This window comes from Lygodium microphyllum, chromosome 25 (genome assembly GCF_053477565.2).
Source record: "Lygodium microphyllum isolate KBCC chromosome 25, Lygodium_microphyllum_v1.1.10, whole genome shotgun sequence".
NCBI lineage: Eukaryota > Viridiplantae > Streptophyta > Polypodiopsida > Schizaeales > Lygodiaceae > Lygodium > Lygodium microphyllum.
Genome location: NC_141159.1, coordinates 22,772,618 through 22,791,050, shown reverse-complemented (window position 1 = coordinate 22,791,050; position 18,433 = coordinate 22,772,618). Strand labels below are relative to the sequence as shown.

Genomic DNA, 18,433 nt, shown 5'->3' with positions numbered 1-18,433 from the left:
GTGATGACTATGTTTTGGGAAAACATATAAAGAGTTCATATTCTCATGGAGCCTCTAGGAAGGCATGTATCTTGGATTTAGTCCATTCTGATGTATGCACCATGCTAATAAAAACTCATACTGGTTTTCCTTATTTTGTGTCTTTTATTGATGACCATTCTAGAAAGCTATGGGTTTACTTGCTTAAGCAGAAAAGTGAGGCATTGAATGCTTCTAAAAAGTTTTATGCATTTGTTAGTACTCAAAAGGGTTTAAAATTAAAATGTATAAGAACATACAATGGGGGAGATTATGTATCTAAATAATTCAGTAAGTTTTGTGATGTCAATGGGATTAAACAAGAGCTTACAGCTTCTTATAATCCATCATCTAATGGTATGGCTGAGTAAATGAATCGCACGTTATGCGAGAAGATTTAGTGCATGCTGTCCATAGCTATTCTCTTGTAATTGTTTAGGGGAGAGGCACTTAAAACCACGGTGCATATTTGCAACCGATCTCCACATCGTGCACTTGAAAGTGCCATCCCCCTGAAGAGGTTTGGTCTGGCAAACCTGCTTCATATGACCACTTAAGGGTCTTTGGTTGTGAATGCTATGTACATTTACTTTTTGATAGCAGAACTAAACTTGACATGAAATCCCATAGAGGCATCTTCATGGGTTAGGGAGATGAAGGTGAAATGGGCTATAAAGTTTGGGTTCCAAGCATGAAAAATGTGCTACATAGCCAGGATGTGGTATTTAATGAGTCAAAGCTGCTAAAAAATGTCACATCTAATGACTTGGACAAAAAGAAAGTGAAATTTCAGTATGATCAGCCACTTGAACAGCCATCAGCCACTGAAAATTCAGCTCCATTTGATGCTGGTTATGATAACCAGTGTATTATCATTGAGCCAGATGAAAATGGGCAGCAAAGGGATGCTGAAAACTAGCATGGGCAACAAAAACAACATGCTGAAAATGAATTACAACAGCCTGGAAATGTATTGCAGCAACCTGAACATGCAGTTCAGCAGCCAAAATTCCAAATAATGAGATCATTGACATTCCTTTGGATGCGTGGATCCATTACCTGATAACATAGATCATTGGGTAAGAAGGTCTACTTGTGTCAGGAGACCTATACAAAGGTTTTGACCCTCTTTGGACTGCATTTTACTCACTAATGAAGGTGAGCCTCTTACATATAAATGGGTATTATCATGTGAGTTAAAGAAAAAGTGGGAGCTAGCTATGCAAGAAGAAATGAAGTCATCGTATCAGAATGATACTTGGGATTTGGTTTCATTACCCAAAGATAGGAAAGAAATTCCTAACAAATGGGTCTATAAAATCAAGTGTGTGGATGGCAAACCGAAATACAAAGCCATGCTTGTGGCTAAGGGCTATACACAGAGAGAGAGGATTGACTTCTAGGAAGTTTTTTTCCATGTTAAAATGACCACTCTTCGGGAATTGTTTGCTATCGTAGCATCTACGGATCTTGAACTTGATCAGATGGATATTTGAATTGCATTTCTGCATGGTGATTTGGAAGAAGAGCTATACATGAAGCAGCCAGAAGGCTTTGTTATACTAGGAAAGGAGCATTTGGTATGTAAGCTTAAGAGAAGTTTGTATGGTTTGAAATAGGCTCCTAGACAATGGTATAAAAGATTTGATGTCTTCATGCTCTTACATGGGTTTAAACGAAGCAATGTAGATCATTGCTTATATATCAAGAAGGCTGATGATGGATGCCTTATTATACTTATGCTTTATGTGGATGATATGCTTATTGGTGGTAAGCATAAAAGTCAGGTTAATGAATTGAAAGGACAGCTGAATTCAGCCTTTTCCATGAAGGATTTGGGTGCAGTTGAACACATTTTGGACATGTGTGTAACAAGAGATAGAGAGCAGCAACTCTTATTTCTCTCACAATGAAAAGTACATCAGCAAAGAACTTGATCGTTTTTCTACCTTGATGTTCCTTTACCACCATATCTTAAGCTTAGCAAAGTAGATTGCCCAAAAGATGATAAGGTAGCCAACTCTATGAAGGGTGTTCCTTATGCTTCAGCTTGTGGTTCACTCATGTATTCTATGGTTGCCACTAGAATTGACATTGCTCATGCAGTGGGAGTTGTGAGCAGGTTTATGTCAAATCCTGGCAAAGCACATTGGGAAGCAGTGAAATGCATTTTATGGTACCTTAAGGGCATACAAAGAAAATGTATTTGCTATGAAAAAGGGTACGTTAGATCTGCAAGGGTATTGTGATGCAGACATGGCAGGTGATTTGGATACTCGCAACTCTACTAGCGGGTACATATTTACCTTGATTGGTGGGGTAGTTTCTTGGTGATCTAGATTATAAAGGATAGTAGCACTTTCTATCATTGAGGCTGAATATATTTCAGCCACGGAAGCTTTAAAAGAAGCTGTTTGACTTGGTTGTTTGGTTAAGGATTTTGGGTTGCCCACCAACACACTTGTACTTGGATATGATAGCCAAAGTGCTGTATGCCTGGCTAAGAATGCCATGTTTCGTGCACGTACCAAGCATATTGGTGTGTGGTACTATTTTATCAGACAGGTTTTGGATGATGGTCTAGTCATATTGACTAAGATAAAATCACAGGATAAACTTGCAAATGTTCTCACTAAAAGTCTTGTAAAGACTCAACATGAGCATTGCGTTCGACTGGTGGGAGTTGATTAAAGGTTCACTTAGGACCTTTAACTGGGAGGTTGTTGGGTGTAAAGGCCCTTATGCTCTCCTGAGTGTATATTATTGCTTTACACATGTAAACACACTCTTGCAGGTGTAAGTGTACGGGGTACCCTAAGCATAAATATATTCTTTTATTCTTTGTGTGTACCACACTAGTACCCACCTATCCCTCGACTCTTCACTCTCACTCACTGCTCTCTCTCAACTACTACACGCACCTCGATCTATGCACATATTTTGATCGCTTCCTCTTGCACTCTTCATTTTGTAGTTGAAGTTACTGGTGTTGTTCCAGTTCAAGGATTGATTGCTCTTTGAGGAGAACCGATCAGGCCAGAAACTGAAGACATTAGGATTAAATAAGGTTAGTGAATTTGTTTCTCATGAGCTTGCTAGGTTTTCTGCAGATCATGGTATCCATTAGGAGTTTGCAAACACAAACACACCTCAAGAGAATGGTATATAAGAGCGGAAGAATTGAAGTGTGATTGAGATAGCTCGCACCATGATGGAGCATTGATAAACACCTTGGTGTCTTTGGGCCGAGGCTGTGGCTATTGTAGTCCACATTCTAAATTGCTTCCCCACTTTGGTCGTTGTTGGTATGACACCCTATGAGGCCTATTTTGGGTCTAAGCTTGATGTTTTTTATTTCAGGGTCTTTGGATGTGATGTTTATGTACACATTTTGAAGACACAGCGTGATAAAATTGAAGTAGCTTTCCGAAGTCAGGTGTTTGTGGGCTACAGCTTGCAGTCCTAGGGTTACTGTTTACATGATCCCGTTAAATGGGATGTCTACATGAGTACCTTTGGAGCCCACGCCTCGTGAGATGCTTCATCTTTGGATGAGGATACTCCTTCTCCACTGGCTTCCCCACCTATGCCATTGCTGGTGGATGTATCGGAGACTTCAGTAGATGGTGAATGGAGAGGGAGATTTGACTTTTTCCTCGTTGGGCATGAGGCACTCTTCGTGATTTAGGGATTGAGAGAGTCCCTAAGGAGTGGCAACCGCAGGATGGACCGCGACAGTCTTGAAGGAACTAGGCACATGCTACCGAGCTTGTTTGTACTAACTATTGTTTGATGATCCGTGCCGTACATGATAGGGAGTCCATCTCTATTAAGGAGGCTTTGCAATCACTGCATTGGAAGAAGGCTATGGAGCAGCTGGATGCTATTGAGCAAAATATAGTGTGTCGAACTCTCACTCTCTTTCTCACTCTGTACTTTGCACTCACTCTCTCTCTCTCATTGTGCATATCTCAGTTGCACTCTGTCTCGATCCTCGTGTCCATGGCAACGAACTGGTATCAGAGTGCGAGGAGTGCACGCTTCTTAAGGCAGGTCAGGCGACGTCAGACGCGAGGTGATGGTAGCAATCGCAAGTGCTCAGTAGGGGCATGCTGGGTGAGGAGGTGATTGCTTGACGGAGGCAGTCGACACGTAGGTTCAAGCCAGCGTAGGTGATAGTTGGTGAGTGGGCGACAGACGTGACAGGTAAGTGCAGGCGACGGCTTGACGGGTTGCGACCAAGCAGGCGGGACACGAGTAGGTGGTGCATGTCCAGCATGTTGAGAAATGACAAATGATGTATGCTCCAGGAAGAGATGTCACGAATTCCATATGCGCAGTGGGGAGAGTGGGACCATCCAACTATTATAAAGCATTGTACTTGACTATCACTTTCAAGATGAGTAATGCAATATCATGAAGGTTTGTACTTTGAGCTAGTGTCATTGTCATTATCAGTCTCTTACACAAGATTGTGTTTATGAGTCCAAGCTTCCATCTTGGAACCTAATTCACTTGTGTAACATTTGGTCTGGTCATTGTCCATGTCACCATGAACCTAGTCTTCATTTTCCAACCTCCATAGCTGCCATGCTCTAGATCCGTGTTTTCAACATGGTATCAGAGCTTAGCTGAGCATGGCACAACTCCATACACTGCTTCTCTAGTCTCTCTTCATCTCTGGTCATCTTTGTCCAGCTCACATCCAACTCATGACTCCATTTTCAACTTCACCTTCATCTTGACCTTGTGTTTGCCATAGCCATCCTACACCCACCTCTGTTTGAGCTCTTGGATCTCCTCAACCAGAGCCTATCTCAGCTAGCTCTCTTCTAGAGACTTTTTTTCTTGCTCAGGGCGTAACTACTTGGCATGTCAGAGCCCGACATGGCTGCTCTATGTACCAACACTATGAAAATTGGAGATCACTGCGTGTTTTGCGCCGTTTTCAGTTCCTACTGCTGTTCTCCCTGCATGCGACACAATCCTTGCTGCTGCCACCATAGGGCTTTGGTAGCCCCCCAAGTGGGCTAATCTCACCCAAGAGGGTTTCCCAAAATTATTCCTCTACTGTTCACACAGAGCAAAACCCTAGCTGTTTGTCTTTTGGCAGCCATAGCCAAAAAATTGAAAGCTTGACTTTCTCTTACTATTATCATCAACAATGATTTTAATCACTGAGCTATACTCTTTGGAGCTCACTACAGATCTGGAAGTGCCGAAGTAAGCTTAAAAGTCATCCATAAAGATTCAAGAGAAGACCAAGACTCCATACCCATTTCACCTCAAGCTTTCTTTTCACTTCATTTTCACCCTCTCTTAGCTCAAGGAAGTTCTTGCAATTCTGATTTGGTGATTTACTTAGTTTTCAGTAAGTTCTTTCCCATCAAATCAGAAAGAAGAGGAGAAATCACCAGCAACATCAAACTCAACATAAAGATCTTCAAATCTTTAAGCATAGTATCTATTGATACTTAACTAGTGTTATTTGACACTAAACTACTTGTTTTCTTGGGCAACTCACTTTCTAGTATTATCTAAGCTATTTGAAGTTGATGATATGGCAGAACTCGAACAAATACCTAAGTTCAATGGAGAAGGCATTCATGCCTGGAAGGAGAAGACCATGTACCACCTTATACGGAAGGACTTGTGGGACTTGTTTAAGGATGATGCAAATAGCAAGAAGGGAGATGATGAAGACGGGTTCGTTGAAGAAGACAAGCTCAAGACAAAAGAGTGGAAAAAGATGAACAACAAGGCTCTAGGCATCATTGCCTGGGGACTATCTGATGATGTATTGCATCATATCTTTGGCATCAGAGATGCTAAAAAGGCTTGGGATGAGCTTGGCAGGATCTTTGGAAGTCAAGCAAAAAACGCTAAGGTCAAGTTGTTAATGTAGTTCTATAAGCTTGACATTAAAAACAACACTTCAATGACTATGCATATTAACAAATTCAAAATTCTAAAAACTCAACTTGCTACTTTGAAAAAAACAATAGATGAAGATGAAGCCATGATTGTACTCCTTGCTAGCGTAAACTAGGATCCTTATGAAAATCTTGTCTCTACTCTTATCAATGTACCTAATTTGTCATAAAAAGATATTGAGCACTCTCTTCTTAATGAAGAGAATAAATAGAAGAACAAGAATGCAAAAGATGGTGTCCCATCATCCAGGGAAAATCTCTTATACACCAAAGGAGCTATTGGAGCAAAAGGCCAAGGGCGAGGATTCAACTCCGACAACAAAGATCGGATGACATATCATTATTGTGGTAAGACTGGCTATATAGCTAGTGAATGTTTCCACTGTAAAAGAGCACAACAAGTGCAGAATGGTAACCATGATAGATTGTTTTGAAGAAATTATCTTTCCCATAGTGGATCTTATGTTTTCCCATAGTGGATTTTGTTTCTCTTAGTGGATTTGCTTTGTAAAACAAAACCCTTGCCAAAGATGTAAAGTTTTAAGCTTTAACTTGACTAGGCTGCCTATGAGCTAGTCTTCCGGGCCATGTTATCATGTAGGGGGGGCAAAAGCCAGCAAGTGTAGGAACTCATCATTTGAGGGGGGGTGTTGAGAAATGACAAATGATGTATGCTCCAGGAAAAGATTTCTTGAATCCCATATGCACAGTGAGGAGAGTGGAATAACCCAACTATTATAAAGCATTGTACTTGACTATCACTTTCAAGATGAGTAATGCAATATCATGAAGCTTTGTACTTTTAGTTAGTGTCATTGTTATTATCAGTCTCTTATACAAGATTGTGTTTATGAGTCCAAGCTTCCATCTTGGAATCTAATTCACTTGTGTAACATTTGGTCTGGTCATTATCCATGTCACTATGAATCTAGTCTTCATTTTCCAACCTCCATAGTTGCCATGGTCTAGATCCGTGTTTTCAACACAGTAGGCGATGGGGCCATGATCGGCCGCCCAGGCGGAGATTATGCTTGGTCAATGCTTTGACAATTTTGTTTTTTCGTTTTTAATTTATTTCCTGCAATTTGTTCACCTCCCATTAATGGGCATTTGCATGCCTATGCATAGTGTGAAATTTTAATCCTAAAAAATTGGGTTTTTCTCGGATTTGGGGATCTTGATGCAGAACAATACAATCTGACTCAGAAATTGCAAATTTGGTGCACGTTTGCGCAGGAAATTTAGGGGCTTTTTACATTTTAGTAAAATTTCGTCAATTTCATTGAAATTTGTGCATATCAGACCCAAGAAAATTGGGGCTTTGAATTTCATCAATTTGTACAAGGATTGTTTGGTATATGCACTTCGATACATGTATTGATGCAATTTGGGTGGATTTGCCTTTGAAAATTTGGGGCTTTTGACCGCAATTGTCAAAATTGTGCTCAAGAATGCTTTAGGAGCAAAATTGGGGGATTTCATGTGCAATTGGTGCATTGGCCTATAAATGTGGCTGTAACTGATTGTGGAGTGTAGTAGTAGACATTCTTAATTTTGGAAATCAATTTGCAGATTTGAAATTTTTGCAATTTCTTGATTTTCTCTGCTAGTTGGTACTTTAGCGTACGGTGGTCATTTGTTGACATTTGGGCTTGCAATTGCTAACATTTGAGTCAATTTAATGTTGCAAATCATGGCTGGAAACAATGACAGCAGCAACTTCTTGCACATCAAGAAGCTTGAGGGTGCACACAATTTTGCAAGATGGCAAAAACAATGCTACAATGCCTTGGTGCAGAAGAAATAGGTGAAGCCCATCAAAGCGAAGGGAATAAGATCAACAAGTATGGAACAAGAAGAGTGGGATGATTTGCATGAGTTTGCATGCTCTACCATAGAGCTCTCAATCTAGGACAACTTGCTCTTTAACATTGAGGAGCTGAATTTTGCATATGAAATGTGGCAAAGACTTGAGGAACTGTGTGCTCAGGGAAGTGCAGCCGAGAAGGTTTATTGGCTGAAAAAGTTGATGGACCTTTGCATGAAGGAACGTATAGCCATGCCTGTACATTTGAACGAGTTCAACTTAATTTTCAGTCAGCTGATTGCTTTGGATTTCCACATTGATGATGAGTTCAAGGCTACCTTCTTGCAATGCACTTTGCTTGGAAGTTGGGATACTTTCAGGATAGCTTTGAGTAACTCGAATGCTTAGCTGTTATATTCTAATGCGGAGAGTTCTTTGCTGATGGAAGAACTCAATAGGCAAAATAATTCAGCAAATAAGTCTTCTAATGTATCGCACACTAGGGGCAGATTTCAGTACAAGGGCAGTTCTGAAAATAGAGCATGCGGCAAGTCTCGTGGCAAAAATGTGGAGTGTCATTATTGTGGCAAGAAAGGACACTACAAACGGGACTGTTTTGAATTGAAGAAAGAGAAAGGCAAAAGCAAAAACATTGAAGACAACAAGGCTGAGAAAAAGGACAGCCAACTTGCAAAGAAAAGCAGTGTGAAGATAGAGGAGGTAAATGTAGTCACTCATGAAAATAACAGTTATGGTGATGTACTTCTTGCTTCTTCTTTGAGTATACATGTGTTGATTGCAGATTCTGATGATGACATGCATACTTGGATACTTGATTCAGGTGCATCTTTTCATGTTACACCACATCATGAGTGGTTTTGTGACTACAATGGTGGTGCATGTGGTGTTGTTTACTTGGGGGATAACTATGCATGTAAAATTGGAGATATTGGCAGTGTGAAATTGGAATTTCAGCCTAGCTCCGTATTTGTTTTGTGTAATGTGAGACATGTACCTCAACTCAAGAAGAGCTTGATAAGTATAAGGCAACTAGATGATGAAGGCCATCACACCACCTTTAGGGATAGCAAATGGAAAATTTGTAAGGCTCTCGCATTGTTGCCAAGGGCTCCAAAAGTGATACTTTGTCTCCTTTGCATGTATCTAGCGTGCGTGACCATGTGTCGCCATAACCAAGCAGCCAGGTGTTTCTTTGTGACATGGCTGGTTGGGACACATGAGTCGAACTGGAATGAAAGTGCTTTCTCGTTTGGGTTATTTGTTGTCTTTGAGGTATGCTGATTTTGAACAATGTCATCATTGTAATTATGGTAAGCATGCTCCGATGTCACATAAAAAATCTATTTCTCCAAAGTCTTCACTCTTAAAGTTGGTACATTCAAATGTATGGGAGGTGCTAGGGTTATCTCTAGGGGGAAAGAAGTATTTCATTACTTTTGTTGATGATGCCACACACAAAGTATAGGTTTATCCAATCTATTGTAAAGATGAGTCTTTAGATAAATTTAAAAAATTCCTGGCACTTGTTGAAAATCAGACTAGCGGGACATTAAAGTGTCTTCGCTCTAACAATGGTGGGGAATATGTGTCCAAAGCCTTTCAAGACGTTTGTGATAGCAAAGGGATTAAAAGGGAGCTTACTGCCCCTCACAATCCACCCCAAAATTTGCAGAGCGTATGAACATGACCATTCAAGTCAGGGTCCATACAATGCTGTCACATGCTGTTTTACCTCGTGGATTTTGGGGAGAGGTTGTTATGACAGCCGTATACTTGATTAATTAGTCACTAAATAGGTCTTTGGGGGGGGAGGGGGAGTCCCTCAAGAAGCGCGCTCAGGCAAGCCACATTTGTATGCTCACTTGAGAGTGTTTGGCTGCGAGGCATTTGTGCACATTCACAAGGAAGAACGCAGTAAACTTGAGCCAAAGTCCTATAAATGCATTTTCCTAGGATACGATGATGAGGGTGAAATGGGATGTAGGTTATGGGATCCCAAAAAAAGAAAAATTGTACGCAACAATGATGTTATCTTCCGGGAAGATCGCATGCACAAACAGCTTGAAAAGACTGAGAAAGTCAGAAGGGTTGTATTCCGGGAGGATGTATCAATAGGACAACAAAGAATGCCTACTAGATAGCAGCAAATACCTGCCGTAAATGGCCATGAAAATGTAGTGAATAATGCTGAAAATCATCAGTAAGATATTGCCTATGATGTACTACAATTTTAGCAAAAATATACGCCTTTGGAACAACCAAAAGCAGCTGTACAACATGTTGAACCTGCAGAACAGAAGCTGTTAATGCAGATTTGCAGGTTGAACAGCCAACAAATCTTGATCATTGGGTCCATAGGTTGACCAGAATGCAAAGACAGCCAGATAGGTTTGTTCTTGGTGTCAATTATGTGGCTGATTATGTCATGTTGACAGATTGTGGTGAGTCGTCATGCTTCAAGGAAGCAATGGACAGAAAATATAGCAAGAAATGGCATAAGGCTATGCTGTTAGAGATGAAATCTCTCATGAAAAATAGTACTTGGGATTTGATGCATTTGCCTAAAGGGTAGAAAGTGCAACCATGTAAATGGGTTTAAAAAATAAAAGTCACTTTTTGGTTCTTTGCCAAGGTTCAAGGCACGACTGGTTGCTAAAGGGTACAAGTAAGAACATGGAATTGATTTTGATGAAATTTTTTCTTTTGTAGTCAAAATGACAACTTTGCGAATCATTTTGGGCTTGGTTGCAATTGAAGATATGTAACTCATACAGATGGATGTAAAAACAATTTTCTTACACGGTGATTTGCATGAGGAGATTTATATGCAACAACCTAAGGGTTTTGTTGCAAAGGGGAAAGAGTACATGGTATGTAAACTCAAGAAGAGTTTGTATGGGTTGAAACAAACACCACGAGAATGGTATCATAAATTTGATACATTTATGCAATCTTAGGGATTCCATAGATTTCAAGTTGATCATTGCTTCTACACCAAGAAGGTAGCAGATGGCAATCTTTTTCTCTTGGTTTTGTATGTGGATGACATGCTGATTGCAGGCAAGGATGTTCGTTGGACTCCTTCAAACAAAGCCTACTTCTTAGCATGCGTATACTTAGGGACCGATCGTATGGTCTTCTCTATTTGTCACAGCAGGAGTATGTTACTAAGGTTTTGCAGTGTTTCAATATAAAGGAGGGAAAAGCCATTCCGTTGCCTCCATATGTGAAACTTAGTGCAGATGACAACCCTACATCTAATGATGGAAATGCAGAGATAGCCAAGATTTCTTATGCTTCAGCTATTGGTAGCTTGATGTATGCTATGGTTGCTACACGTCCTGACATTGTATTTGCGGTGGGAGTAGTTAGCAGGTACACGGCATATTGTGGCAAAAAGCATTGGGAAGGAGTGAAGGGTATCATGAGATACCTTAAGGGCACAAAGGACTTGTGTATTTTCTTTGGGAAGTAGAAGTCATCAGCTATTGGCTTCGTGGATGCAGACTATGCTAGTCATCCTGATTGTAGGAAGTCTACTTCAGGATATGTGTTTACATTCCTAGGGGAAGCAGTCTCTTGGATATCGAGGCTGCAAAGTGTGTTGCATTATCTACTATAGAGGCAAAGTATATGGCTGCCACTGAGGTATGCAAGGAGACGTTATGGCTTTCACGCTTGGTAAGAGAGCTTGGCATTACAGAGGTTTCTATCCTCCACTGTGATAGTCAGAGTGCTATCATGCTAGCACAAAATCCTATCTTTCATGCAAAGATAAAGCACGTATAGGTGAAGTATCATTTTATCAGGGATGTAATTGACAGCAAGAGCATTGAGCTTGTCAAGGTACATACAGATGATAACCTTGAAGATCTTCTCACGAGAGGTCTTCCGGTAGAGTGGTTTGCTCATTGCCGTGTGTGATTCAGCTTTGTACATACATAGACTTAGCTGATTCTTTCCTCTACCTTCAGGCACGTTGCCTTTAGGTGGGAGGTTATTAGGAATAAAGGGCCACTGTGCCTTTTAGGGTATTCGGGTGTGTACGCATCCTTACACATGTACTTTATATATATTATAAAAAAACCTAAAGTGGTACACTTTTGTGATTGTACCCACATAGAGTGTCGTGCTCTCACTCTCTTTCTCACTTTCTACTCTACACTCACTCCCTCTCTCACTCTGCATATCTTAGCCGCACTGTCTCAATCCTTGTGTCTACGATTTCAAATAGATCTTCAAGACTAAATATCACAGTGATGGTACTCTGGATAAGCACAACGCGCAACTCGTTGCAAAGGGCTTCGCACAGCGGCTAGGGGTGGATTTCCATGACACCTTTGCACCTATAGCTTCGATAGCAGCCGTAGGAGATGGCCAGTTTATCAGATTGATTGTATCTATGTTGAGCAGCCTCTTGGCTTCTCCTCATGAGAGGGATGGGTGTATAGGTTGAAGAAGGCCCTTTACGGCCTCAAACATGTTCCACATGCTTGGAACTAGAAGATTGACTCATTCCTCCAAGGGAGGTTGGGGTATTGATGTTCCTCTTCCGATCCTTAGTTGTATGTCCACTCCTCAGTTGGAGGGCATGTGTTGTTTATGTTTTATGTGGATGAACTTATTTTGACAGGTGACCATGCTTAGAAGGTCAGGGAGACTAAGGTGGCACTATACGAGATGTTTGAGATGATGGAAATGGTCCTTCTACATTTCTTTTTAGGCTATGAGATTTACCAGACTCGGGGGGATTTTCATCTCTGAGTAGCAATATGTGCATGAGCTTTTAGCCACGTTTGAGATGGAGGGATGTAAGGCCATTTCTACTCCTATGGATCTGAACTGAAAAGCTATAACCCATGCAGATTCTCCAGAAGCAGATGCTACTCGCTACAGGCAGTTGATTGGGTCCTTGATTTGGCTTCTTAAGACTTAGTTTGATTTGTGCTTTCTTGTAGGTTTATTGGCTGGGTTCATGAGTGAACCCAAGATGGTGCATTGGAAGGCTGCTATGAGGATTTTGCGGTTCCTAAGGGGGGACCCCCGATCTTGGTATTCATTATTCAGCAAGTACTCGTGATTCCTCTTTGGTTCTTATAGGCTGGACAGATTCGGATTGGGTTGGAGACATTGATCACCAGAGGTCAATGACAGGATATTGTTTTACTTTGGGTGTAGGTGTTATCTTGTGGAGTAGTAAGAAGTAGCCCATTGTTGCCCTTTCTTCCATCGAGGCGTAGTATACAACGGTGCCTTACCATATGTGAGATGGTATGGCTTCGGAGGTTACTAGGAGAGGTCCTACAACACTTCACTGTGACAATGAAAGTTGCTTTGCTTTGGCATGGAACCCAATGTTTCATGCTAGATTGAAGCACATTGAGATGTAGTACCATTTCATTCGAGAGAAGATCTTGGATGAGACCATTGGTGTGGTTTATTGCAAGAGGGAGGATAATCTTGCTAATTTGTTTACGAAGGCACTTCCTTAGCTTCTTCTATGACAACACTCTAGATCCTTCAGCCTTATGCTGCATCTAGGATTTGAGAGGGGGTGTTAGAGATTATTCATCTCCTAGACTAGCATTTCTCAGGTTACCATTGTTGCAGTAGTTCTCTTAGAGGTACTCTCGGAGGGCATTCTTCATTATTCCTGTCAACTAGTGGGCATTTTCAGCATATAGTGTGTATGGGCAGCTTGTTAGGTAGGCGATGGTGCCATGTGGCAGCAGGAGGACTGATTGCTGGTTATGGCAGTTTTTGATCAAGTTGTGGCCAGTTTTTTGCTGGCTGATTGCATTATTTTATTGCATTTTTTTCTCCTATTTAGCCCACTTGGCAGCCTGCCCCACACAATTGGTTTCCAGGTGTTGGCGGGAGAGATTTGGTTGGAGGAGATATGTCTACAGCCCTTGTATATCTTCCCTCTTCATTTCAGCATTCATTGACTGCAGATTTCTGTGTTCTTCTGTCTTTTTTCTCTCTCCCTTTCTCTCGTGTTCATTTTCTTTTAGTCTTGTCCATATGCTTTTGCATTCGCTGCACTCTGACAATCTCAACCACAATTTTACTCTTTTCCTCCAAGACTCCACTCTCAACTGAGATATTGGTGTTTGCAAATTCTTGATGTGGATCCCTACCTCCGCATAGAAGCGAGTCATTTTGTTGGAGGTGAATTCCCTACCTTTATTATCTTTGATGACTTTAGATTTCTTTGAAGATTAGCCAGTTTGGAAAGTTTGAGAAGGCATGTGACTTCAATTGCAGAAAATAGGCCCAAGTCATCCTACTACAATCATCCACAATAAGCATGATATACTTGCGCCCTTTAAGGGAGTCTTGATCTTGGACTTTCAGGGGATCCACCGGAATTGGTAGTGCAAATTCTTTGAGAGCCTCAAACTTTGACGGGGTCTACTAGAACTAGATATGGTGACTATCTGTTGCCTAGATTTCCAAGCATGGGGTGCTCCTCACCCCCAACTCCACCTTGAAGCTCTATGAATTGCACATCTCTGTGGGTGTGGACATCCTAGGACTCTGGATCGTAAATGTGATATCCCACTAACTAGGAATTATAGCCCATGAACACATGTTGTTGAGTGGACTTCTGATCCATCTTTTCTCTCTCCTTCCTCAAGATGTGGACATGTGTGTCACACTTGAAGACCCCAAAATAAGATACATTAGGCTTCATACTGAAGTATGGCTCAAATAGGGTTATACTTGGAGTTGTTGAAGTGGGCGATTCATTAAGGATATGGATAGTCTTGCCCATAGAACTTAAGGCACCTTTTGATGCTGCAGCATTGTCCTCCCCATCTCAACCACAATCTTATTCTTTTCCTCCAAGACTCCACTCTCGGCCAAGATATTGGTGTTTGCAAATTCTTGATGTGGATCCCTCGCTCCACATAGAAGCAAGTCATTTTGTTGGAGGTGAATTCCCTGCCTTTATTGGATTTTGATGACTTTTAGCTTCCTTGGAGATTGGTTTTCTTTGAAGATTAGCTAGTTTCGAAAGTTTGACAAGGCATGGGACTTCAACTGCAAAAAATAGGCCCAAGTTATCCTACTACAATCATCCACAATAAGCATGATATACTTGCGACCCTTAAGGGACTGTTGATACATCGGTCTACACATTGGTGAAGACAAGCTCCAAAAGGGGCCTTTGCCCATCAAGAAGGTTTGTTAGGAATAGCATCACATTGTTGTTTGCCTTTGATGTATTGGATATACAAGGGGTTTGGGTCACCCCAACCATTGGTAGCCCATTTGTTCACGCAGTGTCTTCCTAAGGTACTCGTGGTTGAGGTGACTGAACCAAGCATGCTGAAGCTTAGTTTGAGTCTAAGAAGAAAGAAGATAGGAAGAGAGGGCCCTTGTGTTCTTGAGCTTGTAAACACTATGTTCCTCCTTTCCATGGCACACTACCTTGTTTGACCATCTAGGATCGAAATGGGCATCGGACTCCACAAGGAGTCTTAGTCCACATATCTTGCTCACAGAAGTAAATGGAAGCCAAGACCTAGGACATATAGGACCTCTGGTGTAAAGGCACTGCCTCTTCTATTGAGGATGATCTGAATCCCTCCCTATCCCACATGAATTGGGATCATGGAAGAGCTGTCACCAATGTAGACTTGTCCTTGGATCAAATGTAAACAGTCAAGCCCTTCTTTGGAGGGAGTCATGCAGTGGGAAGCACCACTATCCATCATCAATTCACAAGCATGTGTACCATAAACTTAGCATTGATGGTGAAGGTGTCTCCAACACCTCCAGGTAAAGACATGGTGATGATGGGGGGGGGGGGGGCAGCAGTTGTTCCAGAAGGCTTGGAATTCTTCCTGGACTTCTCGTTCTTGTCTTCTTTCTTGTCTTTTTTTTGGGCAGTCCTTGTTCCAATAACCTGTCTTGCCACATTTGTGGCAAGTGTGTCCTCCCTCTTGGACTTCTTGTCCTTTTTCTTCTCAATCCTCCTTCAGTGGAGACTGAAGCTTAAAGTAGTCTTCTTGATCCACTTGATGTGGGCTGTGTTTCAGGTTGAGCAAAAATGGTACATGTGATCCCAAAAAGCTCATGGAGAAGGGGGGGGGGGGGAGGAGGGTGTGTAAGAGATGGGAAAGGGGATGCCCCCCCTTTTTTGGGACGTGTCCCCTCTGTACTTTCCCAAGGCCTCATCCCACCGTCACTTGGGACTATGATATGTAAAGAATTTGGAAACCCTTTAATTCAGCATCACAAATTGCCCAGGATGGATCACATGCAAAGTCAGGATCACACAGCTAGAAATTGACAGCCTGCAACATGCCACATGCTACGTGTGACATATGGCTAGTTTTTGTTTGTTGCTTATTGTCCATCTTAGCTTGGTCTACAGGAGGTCTTACAGAAAGGCTACATCTCATTGTCACTCCTTAATCTCAACCCTTGCAATGTTCTGCTCTTTGTTTACCTTTGTAACATTGTGGTATCTGTTTGTTTGTGCTAAGTCAACATGCCAAAACACATCTTTTTGAGATGGGTGTTGAGTCATGCCACAGTTGAGGACAGGAAAGATATACTGTAGTGCACTAGAGTGATGGGCACTTAAATTTTGGCTATATTAACAAGGCCTTGTTTCCCCTTAGTTTGGCTATGCTAGTAAGGACTTGTTTCCAGATGTAAAATTTTGTTGAACAAAGAAATAAAGCAACTATTACTGTGAACCCACTTGTTCTCATCTCCTTCGAACTAAGTACATGGCAACACAAATGCTTTCATCTCTTTTAGCTGTTATGACTGATGATGAGGCCTTGATTGTGAATGGAAGCCTACAACTTGTTTTTGTATCTGTGCAATCGTTTTAATATATCTGTTTTATGTCAAAAGGTTTGAATTTCCATGAGCTTCTAGATATCCCACAAGGTGATCGTCGGAAGTACCACGATGATGTTTCAGTGATGGTTATCTCTTTAGAAGGAAAGATATGGAAGTCGTCAGGCTGATGTAATGATACGGCTGCCATGTAGCCAAGCCAAGCTCCTCACTTTTGTAAAACTGCAGGACTGTCTGCAGCTATATCTTGCAGGTACAATAAACTTAGCTTGCTGCTAGTTTCCGGAGTTTGTATCTGCATATTCAATATATAACTTGCTGACCTGATAATATTATGCTCTAATTAGTAGAGTAACACCACTTTCAATGTAGGATCCAAGATGGGATACTGTTCAAACGTCTCTTCCTTCATTCTAGCCTTTGTACCTATCAGGAATAGTCTTCGGGCTGCCTCCAAAGAATGTATCAGCGTCTGAAGTGATTCATTTTACAGGCTTATCACAGCCTTTGATACCTAATGTCTCATTTCTGTTGGTGTTACCCTTCATATGGACTTTCAGACGCAAGAATTGTAACTGAGGTAGTTTCTCTACTGCATTGTAATTTCTCCTTTAAGCAGGCCGTGAGGCGAATTCTTTCAATGGCTCCAGTTTAGCGTCTCTTCTTTGGATTTAGTCAGGAACCCGTATGGCAGAAAGAAAGTGAATATTCTGTCATGAAAGAAAATGCTACTTTTTATGAAGCATATTTATAAGGAGCTCTTAGCCTGCTAGGCTCTCTTACAACGTTGTGATTTCTCTTTGTGATCGTTTTTTTTTCCCAGATGCGAGGCCAAAAATGAATCTATCATTAAAGTCTCTATATAAGCATAAGACTAATGAAGCTGGAAAGTTGGCCAGGAAGTTTGATGTTGCTGAATTTCCACGCTTTGGGGAGAGAGAATGCTGTTGGTGTTTTTGCCGTGTTAGGCCAAGGCAATGCGCGAGAGAGAATGCTCTTGGTATTCTTGCCATGTTAGGTCAAGGCAATGTGAGGCTCTTGGTATTCTTGCCATGTTAGGTCAAGGCAATGTGAGGATGCTTGACTGATATGAGCATGATTGTTGCTTTGTATTTGAGATGTCCACAAAGAGACATGCTTTAAGAGTGGGCGTGTAATAAAAGGCAAGGTGCAATTTAGCCACACAATATGCACATACACATAGCCTAGCGGTTTGAGAGTGGGTTTAGTATTGTGGGTGCATGAGTTCAAATGTTGGGTTCCACATCCCCAATGGCACAGATAATTTCGCATTCATTATTGATGTAACGAAGGCTTGTCATGCATGTGAACCAAATTAAGCATATATGTTGCTTGTCTTTGAAAAGGTAGTAGATAGATAATATTTTGACAATTTGCAGGAGTTCCTCATAATTGCTACATATTAGATAAAATAAAATGATGAATAATAAGATTTGTTGTTTTAAGAGTGTTTAAATGAAGTGATGATGCATGATTTCTTGAAAGGCTAATCTCTTTGGTAGGATGAACCACAGTTAGAACATAGTAGTTTGGGTACTTTCTAACCATCAAATAAAATTCTGATTGGATTAGAGGGCAGTCCCTCCAATGCTATGAGATGGCAGATGTCCCCAAAGGGTGTGGTTGAGAGTGGGCAATCTTGCTTCACATCAATGGTGTTGGTGATATCCTCTGCCATTCACCTTGGAGGTCAAACCTCAGCCTCTAAAATTGACACATACATAACTCCCCATATGATCTTCTCTAGTACCTTCATGTCTTTTAGTATATGTATCACCCTCTTGCATGGTAGTGTGTCAAATGATTTGCA

The 18,433-nt window shown here is 41.3% G+C and overlaps 1 protein-coding gene across 6 annotated transcripts in view; it reads left to right on the top strand.

Moving 5' to 3' along the window:
• LOC148013974 (putative protein phosphatase 2C 23) overlaps nt 1-17,936 on the top strand; it is a 49,241-nt gene extending 31,305 nt beyond the window's left edge. Inside the window, exons 4-5 of one of the 6 annotated variants that reach the window (XR_015688706.1) lie at nt 16,657-17,182; nt 17,426-17,562. Coding sequence is in view for 4 of the 6 variants with exons in the window: in XM_087667091.1 (XP_087523217.1) it covers nt 17,426-17,661 (236 nt within the window). In the remaining 2 variants the exon portion in view is untranslated. Of the gene's footprint in view, nt 1-6,201; nt 6,300-16,656; nt 17,381-17,425 lie in introns of those variants that run through there. The other 5 variants (XR_015688707.1, XM_087667093.1, XM_087667091.1 and 2 more) reach the window with 5 other exon arrangements.
• The last annotated feature ends 497 nt before the right edge of the window (nt 17,937-18,433 follow it).